This window comes from Colossoma macropomum, unplaced genomic scaffold (assembly GCF_904425465.1).
Source record: "Colossoma macropomum unplaced genomic scaffold, Colossoma_macropomum, whole genome shotgun sequence".
NCBI lineage: Eukaryota > Metazoa > Chordata > Actinopteri > Characiformes > Serrasalmidae > Colossoma > Colossoma macropomum.
The window spans coordinates 6058959-6078227 of NW_023494786.1; the positions used below are offsets into that span (position 1 = coordinate 6058959).

A 19269-nucleotide genomic window follows, 5' to 3' on the forward strand; every position below is an offset into this window, starting at 1 on the left:
GCTCCACTTACTATATAGGTGCACTTTGTAGTTCTACAATTACAGACTGTAGTCCATCTGTTTCTCTGCATACTTTGTTAACCCCCTTTTACCCTGTTCTTCAGGGGTCAGGACCCCATGGACCCTCACAGAGCTGGTACTATTTGTGTGGTGGATCATTCTCAGCACTGCAGTAACAGTGGTGGTGTGGTAGTGTGTGTTGTGCTGGTACGAGTGGATCAGACACAGCAGTGCTGCTGGAGTTCACCTATATAGTAAGTGGAGCTGATAAAATGGACAATGAGCGTAGAAACAAGGAGGTGGTCATAATGTTAAGCCTGATCGATGTGTATTTTTTTTTGGATTTTCAAGTGATGAGTAATGTTTTGCAGAAAACTATTAAAATAGAAAAAAAAACATACAACATATGCAAAAGTTTGCAAACAGTTGTAAAGTCTCAATGTATTTAATTTACTGGTTAGGCGGGTCATGAAATGTCATTAGGAAATGTCAGCTGATGACAATTTCAGAACAAAGTCTGACTCTTCAAACCTTTTGCTAACAGCTCTTCTTAGCAGCTGGCTGAGGAGGAAACTAAGGCTAATTGCTGCCTACAAAGCATGTTAAAGCTGTTACAAAAAAAAAAGATATCAAAGCGCTTCCAGCATGCAGTTTTCACTGTCTGAAATGTCTAAGAAATGGCAATTGAGAGGAAGACAAGACAAGAAAACTCTCAGATAAAACTGCACATATGCTGGCCAGAAAGGCAAAACCCCCATATGACAGCAGAGGACCTGCAGGAAGGTTTAGCTGGAAGTGCACAGTTCTACTGTGCAGCGTTACTTGCACAAGTGATCTGCATTGAAGAGTCATCAGAAGGAAAATTTCCTTCCTACCTCATCACAAAAGTCAATGTCTGAAGTGTGCAAAACATCTAGACAAGCCAGAGGCATTTTGGAAACAAGTGCTGTGGACTGATGTAATAAAAATGGAATGGAATGGAAAAATCTGGCTACAGTCGCCAAAGGTATGATTTTTTTTTTTCTGCAGAGTAGTTAATCTTTTGATATGGCTTGATCGTCCAGACTTATGGTCAGGGATGGGATAGCTACTGAAAAATTAGTAGTTAGCTACTTTGTAGCTACTTCCCAAAATGTGTAGCTTGCTACAATTTAGCTACTTTTCCAGAAAAAGTAGTGGCTACTTTTTAGCTACTTTTTGAAAAGTACTGCACTACTTTTTAGCTACTTTCCAAGCGTGACTGTCAGAATGTTTGTGAATCTCCACCTGACACACCAAACAAGCCCACCTGATAGTGTGAACAAGACACTGCATTTAATCATGTGCCAGAAACAAATATACAAAAAGATCAACAAAAAGTGAGTTTAAGTGTAACCAACAATCAAACTTACACACCCAAAGGTGTGATATCCAACAAAAATGTAGAGTAAATAATGGCAAAGTCAATCATTACAGGTTTCTCTTAACAAAAATTGCTGTATACAACCAAACAATTTTGTGCAAAGCATTTTCAACTGTTAAAAATAAAACTACTCCTATTTAAACATTTTTTAAAGATATGAACAGACATGACATTCAGAGTCCTTTATTAAACTTCAGTAACACTTCAGCCTCAATACTCTCATCAGTTACTCTGGCTCTGTTTGGGGTGAGAATCAGGCTTGAAGAATCTCTCCACTGCTGCAGAGCTGTGGCGGCTCCACGGCAGAACTAGATTTTTAGGTAAAATATCATTTTTACTGTAAAATCTTTATAACACAGTTCTAACACAGTTTTCACAGTAAATGGTCTTAACCGTTCACCAACCTTTAATGCTGAAGATTGACGCACAGACTTCTGGACACACGGCAACGCAGATAATAACAATCTAACGAAATGGCAGAGAGAGATTTACGACAAACATCAATAATTTGGAGACGAATGGACTTATCTGCATTTAAAAGCTCTCCAGCTGGTTTCCTGATACGTTTAATCTGCAACAAGAAACAGTCAAACACTAAGTTGTGAGGCTGGAGCTTCTCTTTCGCCAGCTCTTCTCATTCAAATTTTCCCGTTCCACCTTAAATGGCGCAGCAGTGCATTTATTGTGGAACGGGACAGTACAAACCGGAATGCAAATAATTGACTAAATAAATCTGTCAATTTAATTTCAACATAGATTTATTTGGTAAATTATTTCCATTGACACCTTTACTGGGTTTTGATTTTGTAGACTTTCTTGACCCATTGATTGTTATTGTGAAGACTAATTTGAATTAGGAAGCAAATGTTTGAAGAGTTTAATTCTTCTGAAAGTTCCCTCTCAGACAGTTATGAAATGGAAGGGTAACAAATAAGTTGAGACATTGTTTTATGACAGTTTTGAGAGAAAGTTTTGGCCTAAAATGCTTTAGTTTAAGTGCATACATGGCAAAGGGGTCCATGCGGGGCATTGTGAGGTAAAAGTAACCTCCAAAACAAACTTTATTTCAGAGTTACCACTGTTGTACCATCAACATTACATATAAACTCACTGTAGGCTCACTGGTGGTTTTGGATAATAGATAAAATGGCTATGTTTGTGTTATTATATTTGCGACCCCTGTTTCCTGTCACCACCACTGTAAAGAAATCTGAGTTGGTAAGATTGTCTATAATTAATTCACATCAAACCACTTTGAATGACTTTTTTTTTTTTTCACATTTCACTAATTCAGCATATATTTTGAAAAATCTGAGGAATTTCCATTGAAGGTCCCTTTTTTCTGTGGTTTGAATTCTGTGGTTTGAAGTTTGATTCACATAGAGAAATGAGACCTACTTATATAAGTAATGCTGGAACTTATATAAGTAAGGCTAGATGACAAATGCACTTTTAAACAACATGTTCACAAACTTACCTGTAAACTGAGACAAAAACTTGGCTCCCTGTATCGTAACAAAGTATGTTTCCCAAAGCACACAAGGAAAAAGATCATTGAAGCAACACTATTGCCTGTTCTGGATTATGGTGACGTATTACCCAGATATGCACCTGTAACTACTCTGAAATCTCTAGACTCTGTATATCATTACTGGTGACCCCTACAACACCCATCATTGTATACTATATGAAAATGTTTGCTGGTCATCTCTGTCTGTGCGTCGGGAGACATATTGGCTTCTTTTTATCTATAAAGCGCTTATTGGCCATCTGCAGTGGTACATCACAGAAATGCTCAGTGTAAATAATGCAGTTTATCAGACTCGTTCCAGTGAGTGGATCACCCTTCAGGTGCCGAGAGCTTTTACAGAGCTGGGAAAATCTGCTTTTAGCTACAGCACCAGCGAACTGGACTTCATTACAGGAATCTCTGAAGCTTCGCTCTCTGGTGTCACATGAACATTTTAAACTTTCAGTCTTCAACCACCTCCACACAGCCTGCGACTGCTTTATTTGATTTTACTTAATTTTTAATATGACTTTTGGTATGTTTTAGCCATGTCTTAGCTATAGTTTATACTTCTTACTTTTACTTTTTACTTTTTCCTCTTTACTTTTTATCATTCTTTTTATTCTTTTTATTTCCTTCATTAGTATTCTTTTTATTTCTTTTCTTATTGTCAATTTATTGTCTTACATCTATTTCATCTATTTCATTAATTTATGTTTTTATTTATTCTATCCTTATCTGCTCTGTTACTTCAGTTGTTGTATTGTAATTTTAAACGTTTATTGATTTAACAGTTTATTGGTACCTTCTTATTATTGAATTTTACTTTTATGATTTTTATTAATTAATTATAGCATTTGATTTATTTTTTACTGTACAACTTCTCAATCCCTGATTCCTGTATTACTCAGCTACATTGTAAATGAGGGTCTCCCTCAATGTATTCCGAGTTTAAATTAAGGTTGATTGAACTGTTTGGGCTAGTCTGGAACAGAACTCCTTTTTCAGGACTTTTTCCCTCCTTATACAGTGATATAAATATAGGCACACACAGAGAAATGTGGCCTTTTTGTACAATGTGTGATGGCATTACACAAACCATCACTGTGGGTCAGTCTGAAACCAACTTATGTAAATTTAAGATTTATTTCGTGATATACTGACTTTTTAGTGGGCCAAAATGTTTTAACCCTTTAATTTGTGGTCTATATATGGGCACGTACAGACAACAAGACCCTCTTATATATTATATCATGATACTTTCAAGGATGAAGAACACTAAGGGCCAGTATGAAAGTCTAAGCCTGTTTTATTTGATACTGGCCCTTGTATTAATGCTCTGTCATTAAGGTACTATGAAATAGGCAGTTAGGTAATATGTCTGCCAGTTAGTCAAAACAACAAATCAAGCCAGCTCAGTCCTGTTTTACAATTATTACACAGACTGATGATGAAATGACTGGCAGTGCCATCTACAGGCGGAACATAGTGCCTGCAGCAGCATTTAAGAAGACGAGTTTAACAGATTGAGAACTGCAAATAAGAAGCTCTTTCATCCAGGGCCGCTAGTGCCACGTTGGTGAGCGGGCATTGGACCCACCACTTTTTAAAGTACTGTGGTGACGCCCCACTACTTCTGGGACATGCATTTTAGTGCTGTAAGGTTCTTTATTTAAGTGCTCGCAAACTCCAAACTTAAACAAAGTTCTTAAAGCAATGTTCACTCAGCAGCCATCTTGGCAACGCCGCCCAGCAGTTATTTCCAGCCGTACAAGACCAGACTCATATCTCTTTCAATGGGGAGAGACCAAAATACTCTACTGTTTAAAAACTTTGCCAGTAAATTGCCAGTAAATTTTGACAAACTTCATAAATAGTTTGTAACGATTGGCAAAAAATAAAACTTTTTTTTTTTTCAATGCAAATACATTTTTTTCTGGCTACTGTACATGCGCATAACTCTTTCCCCATCAGCCCACAATATCATCTTTGATATCGTCAATGGTTTTCCGCTTACTGTGTAATCAGCAAGCGGATTGGCTTTTTTTATCGAAGTGCAGGACTTTCTCTGGAAACAGACGCCATATTTGCATTACGAGTGATCCTATTCATGTTTTAACCAGTGACCGGCTTCCTCCTTAATGAGATCTCTGTGTTATAATGTTAATAACTTGTTCCGGTTCTTTTTTTTTAACTTTGAAAGATTTGTTAACTTATTTTCACTGGGAAATCAACAAAACGTAATTTGATCAGTTGTCAAATAAGACTGTACATATATGAAGTAACTGTATTACTAATAGGGCACATCTATTCAATCTAATCATACATCATTGTATTGTATTGTTTATCGTTACTAGTGTGAAGGTCAAAAGCCAGGCTCTGTCATGGTATGGAGGTGGGTAATTGCTAGGTAACCTGCACATCTGTGAAAGTATCATTAATGCTGAAGCAACATATCGCTGCTGTCGGACCAAAACCTTGTATCTCCAAAATGGTAACTTTACAGGAGAAGGAAAAAACATACTCTACTTTTAATGTAAGTCAATGGAACCAGACATATTTCCAAGTCATTTTGGGCTGTTTCTTTTGGTCCATTCATCATGAAATTTAGACATAATGTAAAGGCCAACACGTATTTTCAAACTATGTCAAAACCTGAAAAATGACAAAAATGGAGATACAAGGACAGCAGCGATATGCTGCCTTCAAACTTTGTATCCTCTTTCTCCGAATGTCTATTAAGTGCTGTTAAAAAGGTGATGTAACACAGTGGTGAACATGCTCCGGTCCCAACTTTTTTGGAACGTATTACAGGCATCAAGTTTGAAATAAGCATATATTTACAAAAAAACAAAGGCCTTCATTCACCCACCATTTTAAAAAAGAAATTTCTTCTTAAAATCCACCTACACATTTTGCCATTAAATAAGAACAGAATCTACCCAAACTCAAGGGCCTCAGTCAGAATTTAAGGTGGAACGGGAAAGGTCAGCAAGAACATGGCGAGTGAAAAGCGACTTCGGCCTCGTAAAAGAGACATTTTACAAGAAACTGTTCAACTTTTGAGGAAAAGTTTCCTGGCAGAGATGGAAGAAAAGCAGCTATAGCTGAAGCTTAAAGCAGAGCAGAGTAAGTCCGTGTTTTCGTTTACATTTTTTAGCCTAAACTAGGACAATATCACATACTTAACATTAAATGTTGGGGCTCCCAAGCTGGTTTGATTTTTGTTGAAAGGACAGAATGGCTCTTCTTATCATTTGTGTTTTGACTCCTGATCTAACCCGGCGTTTAATGCAGAATCGGATTTCTCCCTCATCCAGTTGTGTTTTTGACATTTGTAAATCGATTCAGAATCGTCCACGTCTGCATCGCGATGCATCTAAGAATCAATTTTTTCCTGCACCCCTAGTTGGTATAGTGCAGTGGGTAACACTTCTGCCTTTTATACTGTACAGTGCCCTGTACACTATAGACTGGGGTTCAATCCCCCATCTGGTCAAGCACACTCTGGATAAGAGCATCTGCTAAATGCCATAAATGTAAATGAAAATCTAAGAAAAAAGGGACATACACTATATTGCCAAAAGTATTCATTCACTCATCCAAATCATTGAATTCAGGTGTTCCAATCACTTCCATGGCCACAGGCGTATAAAACCAAGCACCTAGGCATGCAGACTGCTTCTACAAACATTTGTGAAAGAATGAGTCACTCTCAGGAGCTCAGTGAATTCCAGCGTGGTACCGTGATACGATGCCACCTGTGCAACAGGTCCAGTCGTGAAATTTCCTCGCCACTACATATTCCACAGTCAACTGTCAGTAGTATTATAACAAAGTGGAAGCGATTGGGAATGACAGCAACTCAGCCACGAAGTGGTAGGCCACGTAAAATGACAGAGCGGGGTCAGCGGATGCTGAGGCACATAATGCGCAGAGGTCACCAACTTTCTGCAGAGTCAATCGCTACAGACCTCCAAACTTCATGTGGCCAACAGATTAGCTCAAAAACAGCATAGAGAGCTTCATGAAATGGGTTTCCATGGCCGAGCAATGCAAAGCGTTGAATGCAGTGGTGTAAAGCGATGCCACTGGACTCTAGAGCAGAGACTTGTTCTCTGGAGTAACGAATCACATTTCTCTGTCTGGCAATCCGATGGATGAGTCTGGGTTTGGCAGTTGCCAGGAGAACGGTACTTGTCTGACTGCATTGTGCCAAGTGTAAAGTTTGGTGGAGGGGGAATTGTGGTGTGGGGTTGTTTTTCAGGAGTTGGGCTCGGCCCCTTAGTTCTACTGAAAGGAACTCTTAATGCTTCAGCAGACCAAGAGATTTTGGACAATTTCATGCTCCCAACTTTGTGGGAACAGTTTGGGGAAGACCCCTCCCTGTTCCAACATGACTGCGCACCAGTGCACAAAGCAAGGTCCATAAAGACATGGATGAGCGAGTTTGTTGTGGAAGAACTTGACTGGCCTGCACAGAGTCCTGACCTCAACCTGATAGAACACCTTTGGAATGAATTAGAGCAGAGACTGTGAGCCAGGCCTTCTTGTCCAACATCAGTGTCTGACCTCACAAATGGGCTTCTGGAAGAATGGTCAAAAATTCCCATAAACAAACTCCTAAACCTTGTGGAAAGCCTTCCCAGAAGAGTTGAAGCTGTTATAGCTGCAAAGGGTGGGCCGACATCATATTAAACCCTATGGATTAAAAATGGGATCTCACTCAATTTCATATGCGTGTGAAGGCAGACGAGCGAATACAGTGGCAATATAGTGTATTTGTGAATGAGGCCCAATGAAGTTTATAAGGCAAAACATAAAATATTGTGTTTTTGTACCATTTTCACTTTAAAACAGGTCAAACAGAATTTATTAATCACTGCTTTCTGTTTTTATTGGCATTATTGAAACATTATTGGAATTGGATTTGTAGAGTAAATGCCAGTAACATATTATAACATTACTTCTTAAACTGGACACACCAGAAATATGATATACCAGATCACAATGTGGCACAAGATAATCTTTTGAACATGGACAATCTTCTGTTCATATATATGTGTAAACCACCATATAATTGCAACGACAGCACAAGACAGAAATTCATTAAAATGTGGTATGGCTGTTTTTATAAGGTAGTAAAACTACACAGTGAGTCTTGGAAAAAATATATGGACTGTGGTCATGTACGTGATTTATGGTCTAATCAGTTTACTTTCAGTGCATGGTGTTAATACTCAATTTACAAAGAAACTGTACATAAAATTGAAGTCATGAAAAAGGTGGGTTTTTTTGCCATTGCTTTTATTTTTCCTTAATTTCATTAAGGAACTTGTAGTGCAAGAAAACGACTTGCGCATTACAGTGTGATTGCCTTATATTTAACCAATAATCCAGTCCAAATGTGCAGATTGTTATATATTTGCACATACTGAGCATGTTATAAGGCACAGTGCTCAAAGCAAAATGATTAGGATGCATAATTAACAGTCAAACAAAGTAAAAAAGAATCATTTTAAACATGTATTCTATAAGTAAATGTGACTCTGGTACATCTTATTGCTTTTAGCGTTAAACTGAGTCTTTCTGATAGCGGCAGATGATGATTTTATTACGGTAATGAACATGTTAAAGACAGAAAGACTCTATTAGATAATGTGTTATTTTAATATTCTCAATTCCTCGTGTTCAGTCTGAGTTTACAAGTAAAACCCTGTTGTAATTTCACAGAGGACCCTTAAACCTGCAGGAAAAGGCCCTGCTGAACAAAGACCACTGGAACCATTAGGATTAAAACCTGATGACTTCGCTTCCTAAAAGGAACTGCATTTAGAATCAGTCACAGGTCACCTATTAAACCATCAGCAACGTAAACATAAACCGAAAAGACTGATTTTCACTCCTGCCAAAAGCAAATGCCATTCATAAATGTATCTATGTGAAAACATTTTACCGAAAGTAACTGAGAAAAAATCATTTAAATATAAATGTATACTCTTTAAATGATTTCTGAGGACTATCCGAACCATGAAATGTTTATATTCTGTGACAGACCTTATTCTCTATGAAGCATGGAAATATTAGCTACTCATACTGGACCAGAGGATGGTCACTCCATTCAGGCAGGCTGGACAGCTTCTCTTCAGTGCTGCGCTGGATGGGCCAGCCCCAGGCTTTGAAGAAGGAGACCAAATTCCTCCTTACCGCCTTGGAGAAGGTCTCAGCGTACAGGTTCATCTTGCCACTGTTGTCTGTTGGAGTGTTCTTCATGTCATGGTAAGCTGCAAAGACTTTCTTGAAGGCGTCCCAGCCAAACTTTTCTTGAAGCTTTAAAAGAAAAATCAAGGATAAAACTTACAGGCGATGACTAAGAAGGGCTGATGGAATGGAATATGTTTCACATGAGTGCTTTTTATTTCACACCAAAAACTTGGTTTTTCTATTTTCAGTGCGAATATTTTTTTGGTTTCATATAACAAGGTTTTCATGAGCTGTGGTGTTTTACAAGTACAGCGTTAGAAAAACCTTTTGGTTAAAGTAATATTACTGACTGTACTTAAATATTAAAATATTTAAAATATTCAATATAATTAAAATATTCAATGTGAAATCACTCTAAAATTAATCTAAATGAAAGGAAGCATGCAGTGATATATCTGCGTCAATGATATAGTCAAGTCACACAACTTCTAGTCTTGCTGGGCCAGACATGATCACATAACAAGAATCTACATTTGGGGAACCAGAACCATGAGGGAATTCTGGCTAAATGTTGGTGGGAATGGAGACTCATTACACCAGGAACAAACTGAGACTTTTCTCCACAATCCAACACCCAGAGTAGGAGTATGCATAAGAGACAGAGGTGTATCATCTTGCCCTCCAAACTCTTCAAAATGCTCTGGCTCCTTGAATTCCAACACTTACGTCACCCTGAATTTGACATCGTCATTGTTTGTTGCATTGGCAGTCACGCAAAAGACACTTTGAAATCTGATTTGAGCCTCCAGACTGAGACGCATAAGTAAAAATTTGATTAGAATTGCATTTCAAACCACCTGCAAATGTTATTTGGATCAGATTTGCAAAAATCAGATTTGTTTTTTTTTGTTTTTGTTTTGCTGTCCAGACTATCAAAAGACAATCTGGATATGCCAAAAATCTGGATTTGGGTTGACAGTCTGAACATAGCCGTATGAGACAAATGACTTTCGAATATAAAATAACATTCAGCACCATTTTTGCTGAGCTCAGAAAAGCTGCTATCAGTTTACATACACACATCAGTAACACTTTCTATGAATGTCACCTTTGTAAGCATCTATAAACACATTCATAACATGTTATAATGCATTCATAAGGCATTGTAAACATGGCTATAAATATTTATAAAAATGCATTACACATTATAGCCATGCTTATTATGCATTATGAATTGTTAGCATAATACATTATAAGTACTGTTCATAACAAATTATAAGAGCTCATAAGTTGTATTTGTCCACTCTAAGTAAAGTGAAGCATACTGTACTAAAGCCACCTCCAGTGTTAAGAGTGAGGCTTCAAGTTGAAGTATTTACTGAAGGATTTACTGAAACACTAAAACATACACAGTAAAGCACTTTACAGGGGAGGAGCTGACTTCTTTGGCACTGACAGTATAACATGTTATTAACACTGTTTATAATGCATTATATTAACAATTCATAACATGTAATAAACATGGCTACAAAGTGTAATTCAGTGTAATATATTTTTATAAATATTTATAACCATGTTTGCAATGCCATATGAATGCATTATAACATGTTATAAATGTGTTTATAAATGCTAGAAAAAACATGACATTCATAGAAAGTGTTACCCACACATCTTTATCTTGTTAGGGTTGGAAAGCAATAATGACATCTGTCTGTATATATTGTTCATTTCTGTTTTTGCTATTTCACCCAATAAAAAAAAAATGACTTGAATTTTTAAATATGGTTCTTACTAAAAGTGAAGAAAAATCCAATTTATGTCATTGTTATTCTACAATAAAAGGTTTACTAAGCATCCAGTATGTAATAATACATTATACCATGATATATTCCAGAATGGTCAGTAATCTCAACCATATTGATGACTTTATTTAGGCAGGCAACACTGACTACCTTTGATTTACATAAGGCTATAGTAGTGTAGGTTTAAGACAGTCATCAGTACCCAAATCCTGCATCCCTGACCTGCATGTAAGTCTCCAGTGCTGTCCAGACATTCCAGTCCTCCAGACGTCGACCTCCCTCGATGTATCTCTTAATTCGGCTCTGTCGTTCGTCTGCTGTCATTGCCCCATGAGCGTTTGCCCTGTTCACACCCAGCACCACCTCGTATACATATACAGACCACAGGTTACAGGTGCACTCAGTAGTGTGTGGTGGGAACTCCCAGTCTGAGCGTCGCTGGTTATGGCCCAATTCATGGAACGGGCCCCAAAAATCACTTTTACCAGCAGCAAATGGTTTCACCAAGTCAGGGGCGGATGTAGAGTACATCATAATGGGGTAACCTGCATGCATAAAGCCTGTGGAAACAAGACCATCATCTTTAAGTATTCTGATTAGTTCATTATGGTAAATGCCTGTAAATCATGTAATCACTAATGGTGGTGGGAACATTAATGTTAGTGATGGTGGTTCTCTTATTTAAGTTCTGATGAAAAATTTCTACACTATACAGACCAGCTGAGATCTGAACATCAGCGACGAAGCGTTCCTTGCGGGTAAACTTTGCAGGCTTAGCAGCCAAGTCAGCTACACTCCTCATAATGGAATCCCAGAGAGCAGCCACTTCATGTGGACGGTCCAGGTGTCGTATCATGTCAGATGGCAAGGTGATGATGAGATTCTCAAACTCCAGCTCTGCCCAAGGTGCTGGTGCTTTACAGATCTCAGCGACCCAGTCAGATACGCTGGTCTCTCCTGAGAGAATGGTTAATATTCATAGTTTTTACTTTTATCATGTACTGCAGTAGCTCACTTTGACTTACTAAGAATGAGTAAGTAATAGATAAATGTACCAGACTTGTAGTACGGTGCTTTTACAGCTGTCTGTATGACGACCTCCATCTCAGATACTGTACTTCTAGGAGGTGCGATCAGGTATATGAGTCCTCCCCACAGATTCCAGACTTGCAGATTCTCTTTTTCCAAAGGGAAACGTACAAACACCACCGGAGCTCGTTTCAGTTCATCTGCCCTGCTTAAGTCATCTGTTTGACAGCCGATCTGCACCTGCTTGTATGTCGAATTTAATTACATGCGTCAAAAAACCCACAATACAAGATTAAAATAGTTTGGTTGCCACAGGTTTGTGACGTATTTCATTGCAAACCAGACATATTGATACCAGGTTAGTCTCATATTTAACCTAGGAGTAACTGCTGCTGTGGGCCAACATTTTTGCCATACATGGAATTTGGCTATTTAACACTGGAACACAAACACACAAAACCAAGAAGAACAAAAAAGAAAGAAAAAAGGAATAGCTATAATACAGCAATATTTATAAAACAACGATCCAGGTGGGAAATGACATTCTTTTTCTTAATATCATCCCTCAAATCTTACATTAAAAATTAAAAAGGGGTAGAATAATGAAGTGATACCTGCCAACCCTTTCCTGTAATTGTCCCAGGCACTGTAATGTTAGTCTTCATTCCAGGAGAAAGATACAGACCTGTACTTATCCATTCTGCATCAGCTGAAACGAGAAAGCACAAACACACACACACACACACACACACACACACACACACACACACACTATCTAAGCTGCTCATCCTTCTGTGTCACAGGGGGTGCTGGAGCCTATCCCAGCAGTCATTGGGTTTAGGGCAGGAAACAACCTGGGCAGGTTGCCAGTCCATCACAGGGCAACAAGAAAGCAAGCTGACTGAAAATATGAAACCTTTGGTAATTGAAAGATGCTCAACTACTGTTTATTTTATTACATGCCATTACAGCCAAAGCTGACACAAACCTCAGCTTGGAGTGTCGCATAAAACTACAAGGATTATACCTCCTTCTGCACAGTGTTTTTTCAGCCATTAAACACCTGCCTTATCTTCTATATCATACTTTCATCAAGATCAACAATGCCATAAGATGCCCTCAAAAACGGTATCCAAGCACCATTATGTATGTAGTTTGATTACATGAACTTTGCATTGCTATTCAAATGATTTCTCCTCTAATGATAACGTTAGCAGGTCTATGCTGCACTAGAAACGATTAATTGGTTATATATGGTATCAAATCCAATTCAAAATTTGTGAGTGAGGATAACAAATTTGGGAGCGAAAGAACCACTCTCGCACATGAGGAAAATGATTCTTCGCACAGAGAACTACTTGCATGAAATAAAGCAGTCTCGCGTACACTCTACTTGCACACTGCATGAAAAACCCCAGGAATCCAACTTTCACCCTAGAAGAGGCCCCACAGAGTTCACTAATACAATGGTGTATTCTATCTTTGTGAATGTTTACTAATCTCGATTAATCACTCCTGCTAAATACAAAATGTCAACCACCCGAGTTGATTAATCCTAGTCAGCAGTCATCTGTATCCATTTTTATGCACACTTAAGCTGCCGACTGTAATTTATGTTGTCTTCAGTGGGGTGAATATTTTGGTTGTGAAGATCGAGTGCATGCTTCATGCGTGTTGCCACTGGTTGTTGGGTAAATGGTTGTTGGGTAAATGTGCTCATAGTGGTGATGGGCCAACATTGTATTTAGTATGCTGCCATTGTGGTGCTGCATAGGCCTTCTTTAACTTGCTGTGACATCATAACAATTCACAATTATACATTCACAATATAGAATTAAGTAATTACAGGCAGAGATTTGGCTAACGCCATTGGATTGGTGCAAAGTCGTATTCCTGGGTTTATCATGCAGCAAGAGATCTGACAACCATCCTGTGAGCAGATGCTTAATAGGAGAGTGCTTTACCTTGGAAGTAGTTCTCTTCACGTACGTGAGTGGTTTTGCTTGTGCAAAGAATCATTTTCTATGCACATGAGTGTTTTTCCTTGCTCACAAGAAGTTAGTCTAATCAAAATTTTGTATTTCTTCCATATAAATAAACACACAACTAAACAAATACACTAAACTTGTCGCATGCTTCATTTCTTTTACATACTTATACATGGTTACATGTCCCGCTGCCTTAACCCCTAGAAACTTAAGCATGCACTTTGGTGCAATTTGCATGGCTCTATCTTGTGCTCCTGCAACACCAATGTATCATGTTTGTAAGTTAACCCTTTCCTGACTTATGAAGCCTAGCAAACTGCCCACTTAGGTTTAGGGTTCTAAGGGTAATAACAGCATAAATCCGGTCAGGGAAGGATTACACCAGTCTTATCGAGCCCACTCTTTCAGAAACTGGGTGTGTATCAGCTTTTCTGAACCTGCTGCTCCAAATTGAGAACTGGGATTCGTGCTGTAATTTTACTAGTCAGTCAAACTGGCCCAGTGTGCCATCATGTCTGCTGAACTAATCAGAAACAGACACCTACATTTGTCATTCTGTAATGTGCGAGTGTCAGTGTTGTGTTCTGTTTGGATATGAAGCAAAAAGTTAGTGTAAGAGTGGGCTAATAAACACAGGAAAGAAACTGGTTTAATTCTTACCTGAATAAGCTGGCCCAGTCATTAAGGCAATGACATGCTCAATCAAGTATTAAAGAAGAAATGATGCAACAATTGTTTTTTTTCAAAGAGCTTATATTTTCATTTTTTCCTTTTCATTAATGGTGTTATCTGTATATGTAGGGAAATCTATGGGAAAAATCATGATGATCTAGTTAGTAATTGTTCTTTACCTGCTGTGTTAGCACTGATCCAGACTCTTGCATTGGACACAGTTGGTAGTTTAGGTGTATCTACGATGAGGTATGACAGAAGTTCATCAGTGTCTTTGCAGAGCTTGAATAACTCTGTCCCCACCTGGAGGAGCAGGTGATCCTTTGCACTTTTAACAGGACGTGTAGGAGACACCTGTGGAAATCCTGCCTTAATTATGTCTGTGAGAAGTGCAACTACTGACTTATACATGTCACAGTCAAATGCCTGCATGCGGAGATAATTGGCGCAGTCACTGCCAAGCCTCTTCAGGAATTGCTGTTCATAATCTCCCAGCTGCTGACCATGAAGCACATGTTGTGCAAAATGCTGAAGCAAATCCTGGAAATTATACATCTGTATAGATGAAATGCCATGTTGCTTCACCTGTGGTGCCGTGTACTTCCCAGCATTCACAGTTTTATCTGAGAGGCTCAATCCCATCTTGCTGAGGATACGATTTCCAGGGCAATCTGTCATCACATTGCAGCCAGGATTACAATAGGCCCACCACCAAGCATGTCCCCCAATCAGGAGGCCACCACCACCAGCAACAAATTCCTGGATCTCTTTACACTGTGCATCATTGTAGGAGGTGCAGACAAAAACACTTAGGTTTTCCTTAAACCCAGTCAACTCACACTGTAGTCCCACACTGTTCAGCAGGGAGTAGGCCTCCTTAAGTTCAGGTAAGACTCCAATAACCCCATTAGGTTTTCTGTGAAGCCAGAGGACAGCATTGATCATGAAAGTGGACAGTGATTCACAGCCTAGATAGACTTCATGGCTGGCCACAATTAAACGGCCCTGTCCATAGTAGGCCCCAGCAAGGAATGCCTTTCCATCTGGAGTGAGTCCAATAGGAAATGCTGAAGGACCATGCACCAATATCTCAGACGGTACAGCCTCGCCTTGAATGTCCAACTCAGAAACTCCTTGTAAAAGGAATTCTAGAGCATAGCTGAAAAGTTGTGGGGCCTTGTACAACCCAGCTTTCACAGTTGTATCCAGTAGATACAATCCCATCTTACCCAGAATGCGATTTCCAGGGCAATCTGTCATCACATTGCTACCAGGGTTGCAATAAGCCCACCACCAAGCATGTCCACCAATCAGGAGGCCACCACCACTAGCAACAAATTCCTGGATCTCTTTACACTGAACATCACTGTAGGAGGTACAGACAAAGACACTCAGGCCCTTCTCTAAACCAGTCAACCTGCACTCTAGTCCTGACTTGCTCAGCAGGGAGTAGGCCTCTTTAATATCAGGTGAGACTCCAATAACCCCCGTACGCCTTTTATCAAGCCACTGAACAGCATTGACCATGAAAGTGGACAGAGATTTGCAGCCTAGATAGACTTCATGGCTGGCCACAATTACTCGTCCCTGTCCAAAATATGTTCCAGCCAGGAATGACTTTCCATCCGGAGTGAGTCCAACAGGAAATGCTAAAGGACCATGCACCAATACTTCAGATGGTACAGCCTCACCTTGGATGTCAAACTCAGATACACCTTGTAAAAGAAATTCTATGTCATCTTGGAAAACATGTGGAGCCTTGTACAACCCAGCATTTACAGTTTTATCTAAGAGGCACAATCCCATCTTGCTGAGGATGCGATTTCCAGGGCAATCTGTCATCACATTGTGGTCAGGGTTGCTATAGGCCCACGACCAAGCATGTCCACCAATCAGGAGGCCACCACCACCAGCAACGAATTCCTGGATGTCTTTAAACCGAGCATCATTGTAGGAGGTGCAGACAAAGACACTCAGGTCTTTCATAAACTCAGTGAACTGACATTGATGCCCAGACTTGCTCAGCAGCATATATGCATCTTTCAGTTCAGGTAAGACACCGATAACCCCACTACGACTTTTATCAAGCCAGTGGACGGCATTGATCATGAAAGTGGACAGTGATTCATGACCCAAGTAACTTTCATGGCTGGTCACAATCACCCGTCCCTGTCCAAAGTAAGCTCCAGCAAGGAATGTCTGTCCGTCTGGGGTGAGTCCAATAGGAAATGCTGAAGATCCATGCACCAATATATTGGATGGCACAGCCTCACCCTAGATGTCAAATTCTGACACACCTTGTAAAAGGAATTCCAGGTCATCTTTGAAATTCTTGCCTTTCCTGGGGAAAAAGAACAACACAGATTATAAGATAATCAAAAATGTGACTGAAATGAAAAAAAAAAAGAAAAAGTGTTGTTTTCTGAATCAAGGTAGCTGCTTTGGTGAGGAAAACAAAACATGGTCTGATCTTTATCATATTGACACAATTTTGAAGCATAACTGAATGAACATTTGATTAGGTTTTATTTAAAAAATCCAGAAATAGTACAACACCATTTCCAAAAAAGTTGGGATGCTGTGCAAAATGTAAATAAAACAAAATGCAATGATGTGCAAATCAATTAAACCCTATTTTTTAATTGAAAATAGTACAAAGACAACATGTCAAATGTTGATATGAGAAAATGACTGAGAAATGTATTGTTTTTTGAAAAAACAACTTTTTTGGAACAGGGGCAACAAAAGGCTGGTAAAGTTGTATAATGCTTAAAATATGGCTGTCATTCAGAAGTAAAGATGAGGAGGGGTTCACCACTCTGTGAAACACTGCATGATAAAATAGTGCAACAATTCAAAATTTATTGTTTCTCAAAATAAAATAGCAAAGAACTTTTGCTTTTCATCATCTACAGTACATAATATCATTAAATGATTCTGAGAATCTGGAGAAATCTCTGTATGTAAGGGATAAGGCCAAAAACCAGTGTTTGCTGGCCATGAACTTTGGGCCCTCAGGTGGCACTGCATTAAAAACAGACATGATTCTGTAGTGGAAATCACTGCATGGGCTCAGAAACACTTCTGAAAACCACTTTCTGTGAACACCGTTTGTCACTGCATCCACAAATGCTAATTAAAACTCTAAAACGCAAAGAAGAAACCACATATAAACAGGATCCAGAAATGCTGCCACCTCATTTAAAATGGACTGAGGGGAAGTGGAAAAGTGAGAGTGGAAAATCAAACAAGAACAGGAAAATGTTTCACTTTCAAAGCTACAGCAATTGATCTCCTCAGTTCCCAAACGCTTACAGAGTGTTGTTAAAGGAAGAGGTGATGAAACACAGTGGTAAACATGCCCCCGTCCCAACTTTTTTGGAATGTGTTGTTGGCATCAAATTTGAAATCGGCATATATTTTTCAAAAAACAGTACAATTTCTCAGTTTCAACATTTGATAGGTTGTCTTTGTAATATTTTCCTTCAAAAATATGGTTCACATGATTTGCACATCATTGCATTCTATTTTTATTTACATTCTGCACAGCGTTGGAAATAGGGTTGTAAGTTGGGAGAGACCATTGAGAGCATTGCAGCAATACATTTGGATTAGCTTGCAGCTACATGTAGTCAAAGTAGAATGCTCTTTATTAAAGTGGTCCCATGGAGCTTGAACATCTCTTTTCCAATAGTTTTTTTACCTCATACTTTGACAGTCATACTATCTCTCAACGTTGTAGTAAACACAATGGGCCTCATTCACCAACCATTCTTAAGAAGAAGTTTCTTCCCAAAACCCTCTTAGTTTCTGATATTCACCAATGTTTTCTTATTTGGGATTTGCTTTTAGGTAAGAACAGAATCTACACACACTCAAAAGCACAAAGAGCTCAAGAACACATTGAAGAAAACTTAGGAAGATATAGGTGAATGAGGCCCACTGTATGTTTGGAACAAGTACTGTGTTCCATACAAACTTAGACTTAAAAGACAAAATTTAATGCATGATTACCCATTAATTGCTGAATTTAATATTTTGGGGAAAAATCAAATAAAATGTGGCATGTGCAAAGGTTTGGGTACCCTTTCAGTCATTCCACTAGTGTTATTCCCTTTGTAATATCTCTGAGCCTGTTTGACTCAAAGCAAAAACCCCACATCATCAGAAGCCTTAACTGTGGTCTCATCTCAGAAGTCAACATCTGAAGTATGCAACTCAGCACTAAATCAATGGCAGTTTGCCATAAGTCAATGGACTAAATCTATCTATCTATCTATTTATCTATCTATCTAGATGAAGTGAATTTTGTGTGTTCATGTCAGCTGAAGCACTGCTAGCGGCTTTATTTGAATCCAAGAAAGGCTTTGCTGCCTAACCCAGCTCATGGGTATGCTAACAAAAGTACAAAGTTAGTACAAAGTCCGCTTCCTTTTTGCCAGCTTCTTGTTTGAATTTTCCTGTTCCACCTTAAATAATGCAACAGTTCCATTCTGGTGAACACAAAGCTTAAATCAGCTTTCTTTTTGACTTTTTCCATTCCACCTTAAGTAGTGCAGCAGTTACATTCTGGCAAGCACAAAGCTGAAGAGAGGTTGCATCTTTCCCAAGATTGGGGGTGGACACACCCCCTGCTTTTCACAGCAGAGAATACTGATTTTT

At 38.9% G+C, this 19269-nt stretch overlaps 1 protein-coding gene across 1 annotated transcript; it reads right to left on the minus strand.

Annotated features, from left to right (window-relative positions):
• Window positions 1-8999: 8999 nt before the first annotated feature.
• LOC118797363 (TRPM8 channel-associated factor homolog) lies at window positions 9000-18315 on the minus strand. Its single transcript, XM_036556699.1, has 8 exons — window positions 18311-18315; window positions 16905-16948; window positions 14787-15740; window positions 12562-12656; window positions 11974-12187; window positions 11636-11875; window positions 11141-11478; window positions 9000-9242 (listed from the first exon to the last, which is right to left on the minus strand). Exons 1-8 carry the CDS (start codon window positions 18313-18315, stop codon window positions 9000-9002), a joined length of 2133 nt encoding a protein of 710 aa, XP_036412592.1.
• Window positions 18316-19269: the final 954 nt, after the last annotated feature.

Excerpts from the sequence above, each read along its gene's own strand:
- LOC118797363 (XM_036556699.1), bottom strand. Across the intron at positions 11,479-11,635 it reads TGATGTTCAGATCTCAGCTG|GCTTTATGCATGCAGGTTAC; the intron begins GTCTGTATAGTG and ends TTGTTTCCACAG. Across the intron at positions 9,243-11,140 it reads CACTGGAGACTTACATGCAG|CTTCAAGAAAAGTTTGGCTG; the intron begins GTCAGGGATGCA and ends TTTCTTTTAAAG.